At 50.1% G+C, this 4213-nt stretch overlaps 1 protein-coding gene across 1 annotated transcript; it reads left to right on the top strand.

Moving 5' to 3' along the window:
• Window positions 1-65: 65 nt before the first annotated feature.
• Window positions 66-3900, top strand: FZD7 (frizzled class receptor 7). The gene has a single exon (XM_029934047.1). The coding sequence runs from the start codon at window positions 66-68 to the stop codon at window positions 1788-1790; it is 1725 nt and encodes a 574-aa protein (XP_029789907.1). The 3' UTR covers window positions 1791-3900.
• The last annotated feature ends 313 nt before the right edge of the window (window positions 3901-4213 follow it).

Here is a 4213-nt window from a genome sequence, read left to right as displayed (position 1 = left end):
CCAAGCCTCTCTCAGCTGCCTAGTCGCGCTCCTCCGGCTGAGTGCCGCTGCACCCGTGGCCGGCGATGCGGGCCCCCGGCGCGGCCGCGTCGCGCTCGCCCCTGGGCCTGTGCACTCTAGCGCTTGCGCTGCTGGTCGCGCTGCCCGCCGGTGCCGGGGCGCAGCCTTACCACGGCGAGAAGGGCATCTCGGTGCCAGACCACGGCTTCTGCCAGCCCATCTCCATCCCGCTGTGCACGGACATTGCCTACAACCAGACCATCCTGCCCAACCTGCTAGGCCACACGAATCAAGAGGACGCGGGCCTCGAGGTACACCAGTTCTACCCGCTGGTGAAGGTGCAGTGTTCTCCCGAGCTGCGCTTCTTCCTGTGCTCTATGTACGCACCCGTGTGCACGGTGCTTGATCAGGCCATCCCGCCGTGCCGCTCTCTGTGCGAGCGTGCCCGGCAGGGCTGCGAAGCGCTCATGAACAAGTTCGGCTTCCAGTGGCCCGAGCGGCTGCGCTGCGAGAACTTCCCTGTGCACGGAGCCGGCGAGATCTGCGTGGGCCAGAATACGTCCGACGGCTCCGGAGGCCCAGGTGGTGGCCCCACAGCCTACCCCACCGCGCCCTACATGCCGGACTTGCCCTTCACCGCGCTGCCCCCCGGGGCCGCTGACGGCAGGGGCCGTTCAGCCTTCCCCTTCTCGTGCCCTCGCCAGCTCAAGGTGCCCCCCTACCTGGGCTACCGCTTCCTGGGTGAGCGCGACTGCGGCGCCCCGTGCGAGCCGGGCCGTGCCAACGGCCTAATGTACTTTAAGGAGGAGGAGAGGCGCTTTGCCCGTCTCTGGGTGGGCGTGTGGTCGGTGTTGTGCTGCGCCTCGACGCTCTTCACCGTGCTCACCTATTTAGTGGACATGCGGCGCTTCAGCTATCCCGAGCGGCCCATCATCTTTCTGTCGGGTTGCTACTTCATGGTGGCCGTGGCGCACGTGGCCGGTTTCCTGCTGGAGGACCGCGCGGTGTGCGTGGAGCGCTTCTCAGACGACGGCTACCGCACGGTGGCGCAGGGCACCAAGAAGGAGGGTTGCACTATCCTCTTCATGGTGCTGTACTTTTTCGGCATGGCCAGTTCCATCTGGTGGGTCATCCTGTCGCTCACTTGGTTCCTGGCAGCTGGCATGAAGTGGGGCCATGAGGCCATTGAAGCCAACTCGCAGTATTTCCACCTGGCCGCGTGGGCTGTGCCCGCTGTCAAGACCATCACCATCTTGGCCATGGGCCAGGTGGATGGGGACTTGCTCAGTGGGGTGTGCTACGTGGGCCTGTCCAGCGTGGATGCGCTGCGAGGCTTCGTGTTGGCGCCTCTGTTCGTCTACCTCTTCATTGGCACGTCCTTCCTGCTGGCCGGCTTCGTGTCGCTCTTCCGCATTCGCACCATCATGAAACACGATGGAACCAAGACCGAGAAACTGGAGAAGCTCATGGTGCGCATCGGCGTCTTCAGCGTGCTTTACACTGTGCCAGCGACCATCGTCCTGGCCTGCTACTTCTACGAGCAGGCCTTCCGCGAACACTGGGAGCGCACCTGGCTCCTGCAGACTTGCAAGAGCTACGCGGTGCCCTGCCCGCCTGGCCATTTCCCGCCCATGAGCCCTGATTTCACTGTCTTCATGATCAAGTACCTGATGACCATGATCGTGGGCATCACCACTGGCTTTTGGATCTGGTCCGGCAAGACTCTGCAGTCGTGGCGCCGCTTCTATCACAGACTCAGCCACAGCAGCAAGGGGGAGACTGCGGTATGAGCCCCGGCCCCTCCCCCATCCTCCCTTCATCCCCTCACACGGGGAGAGGCACGGGAAGGAGAGAACGACTGGGGGGGGAAGGTGTCTGTAACCTCCTCACCCTCGAAGGAGAAGGGACCTGGAAAAGAGATGAGATTTGTAGATTTGGGCGAGGGGTGTGTTTGGATAAGGAGGCCTAGGTGGAAAAACAATTTGGATGAAAAGACTTTTGGCAAAGACTTGCAGGATGATGATCATCATGATGATGATAACGATGATGTTAATCATGTACGGTATGGGCCGACCTGGGCTTATCAAGATTGAACCCAGCGAGATTGCTCTGAGTTCTTCCCGGCTCCAGGGCTGTCTTGGGACTGTGAGCGGTTCCTCTGCTGCAAGACGAGTGGCCTGTCCTCACTCCTGTGAGGCCCGGGTGAAAGGTACAGCTCTGTCTGAGGCGGCGGCTTTGTTGAGAAAAGGGAGGACTCCCTGCGGTGTCCTTGTCAAGCGGTGGTCAAACCATAATCTCTTTTCACTAGGGCCAAACTGGAGCCCAGATGGGTTAATTTCCAGGGTCAGACATTACAGTCTCTCCTCCCGGGGCCCCTCCTGCCTGATTTTCCTCTCCTACGCCTTTTAAGTTCTTGTAAAATAAGCATTTGGAAGTCTTGGGAGGCTTGCCTCCTAGAATCCTAATGTGAGGATGCAAAGAAATGAAGGTAACATTTTGAGATCAGGCAAAGGAGAGGAGTAGTAGGTATTTCTGCTAGTTTTTTATTTCCTGCGGAAGGCAGAAGGAAGAAAGAAGGGTGTTTTATTTGGTTTAATATTCTGAAAAGAAGTGATGACTTGTTGCTTTTCAAAACAGGAGTGCATTTTCCCCCTTGTCTTTGTTGTAAGAGACAAAAGAGGAAACCAAAGTGTCTCCCTGTGGAAAGGCATAACTGTGAAGACAGCAACTTTTATAGGCAAAGTAGCACAAATCAGAGGTTTCCTTTTGGATGTTAATTTGGCTGAGATAAACATTCCTTTTTAAGGAAAAGTGAAGGGCAGTACGCTTCCGTACCCCCATCAGGCAGAGGTTCTGTCTTGGCTAAAGGAAAATGCAAGGGGTTTCGTTGTATTTGTTTTAAATAAATTTAATTCAGAACACATGATCCTGTCTACAGGCTCTGTTAAAATGTTCGGGGAAATCTCTCCCTTTATTATTTTTTTTTCTTCCTACAAACCTGCATTTAGGTTTTCTATTTTCTTCCAATTTGAGTCCTTCAAGATAAAAGGAAAAGCATAATAACCTCAGTCTCCTCAATAAAGAAGTTAAAAAAATTTTTTAAAGCAACCGTTTTTTCCCATTTTCTGAGTTCCATAAATCTGTTTATAAAATATCATGTGTATGCTGACCCTGTCTTTGTGTGGCTGGGTGAAGCGGTGACCTGAAGAAATGATAATGAACGAAGCGGACAGTTCAAACCATGGGTCCCATTTTTAAGGAAAGTCATTAAAAGAAGGTAAACTTCAAAGTAATTCTGGAGTTCTTTGAAATGTGCTGCATGACTTAAATTTATTAATCTTAAATCATGTACTTTTTTTTCTATAATAGAACTCTGATTCTTTTGCATAATGCTCTAAAGCTGAGCAGAGAATCATGGGAGCTAACCTTTACTCCACCTTTGACACCACCCTCCAATCTTGCAACACTATCCTATTTCTCAAAACAATTTTTTAAATGCTGTTTTAAACAGTTTTCAAACAGAAAGGGTACTTACTATCAGGAGTACAAGTTACTTTATATATGTAATGTTCAGTTGAGTGGAGCTGCTTTTTATATTAAAGTTAACATCAACCTTGTGTTTCTTAAACTTCCCAAATGGTCTCATTTATCAGATTTAAAACTCCCACTACACAGTTTTTACCATCTTTTGTGTTGTATCTCTTGCATGTGAAATTTGTAAAATAGAGACAAGTGCAGTATGTATATTTTGTAAATCTCCCATTTTTGTAAGAAAATATATATTGTATTTATACATTTTTACTTTGGGTTTTTGTTTTGTTTTTCCTTTAAAAGTCTACAAGGAAGCCCCACTTTATCACATGTACAGATCACAAAATAAATTTTTTAATACAAAGTGAATGTTTATGTAGTTTACAATTCCTATATATCTTTAAAGAACAGAACATTGTGTTTAGAAAAGAAGGTGTGGAGTGACACCATTGGATCTGCCCGGCTTGTAGATGTTCTATATTAGTGAAGTCTTGTCTTTTAAAATACAGTGTAATGAATGCCTTAATTTTTTTTTCTATTGTTGCTGCTTCCTGCCTACCACCATATTACCCTTCCACACACCCCACAGCCTTTTCACATCTTGCTTTGGATAACTTATTGAAGGTACAAAATAAGCATCTCTTTTAGAGAGGTGCTATCTGACCCTTTGAAGATGCAGACC

The sequence above is a fragment of the Suricata suricatta genome, chromosome 3, assembly GCF_006229205.1.
Source record: "Suricata suricatta isolate VVHF042 chromosome 3, meerkat_22Aug2017_6uvM2_HiC, whole genome shotgun sequence".
Classification (NCBI taxonomy): domain Eukaryota; kingdom Metazoa; phylum Chordata; class Mammalia; order Carnivora; family Herpestidae; genus Suricata; species Suricata suricatta.
This window is presented reverse-complemented; position numbering and strand designations above follow the sequence as displayed.

Excerpts from the sequence above, each read along its gene's own strand:
- FZD7 (XM_029934047.1), top strand. The coding sequence starts at position 66 with ATGCGGGCCCCCGGCGCGGCCGCGTCGCGCTCGCCCCTGGGCCTGTGC.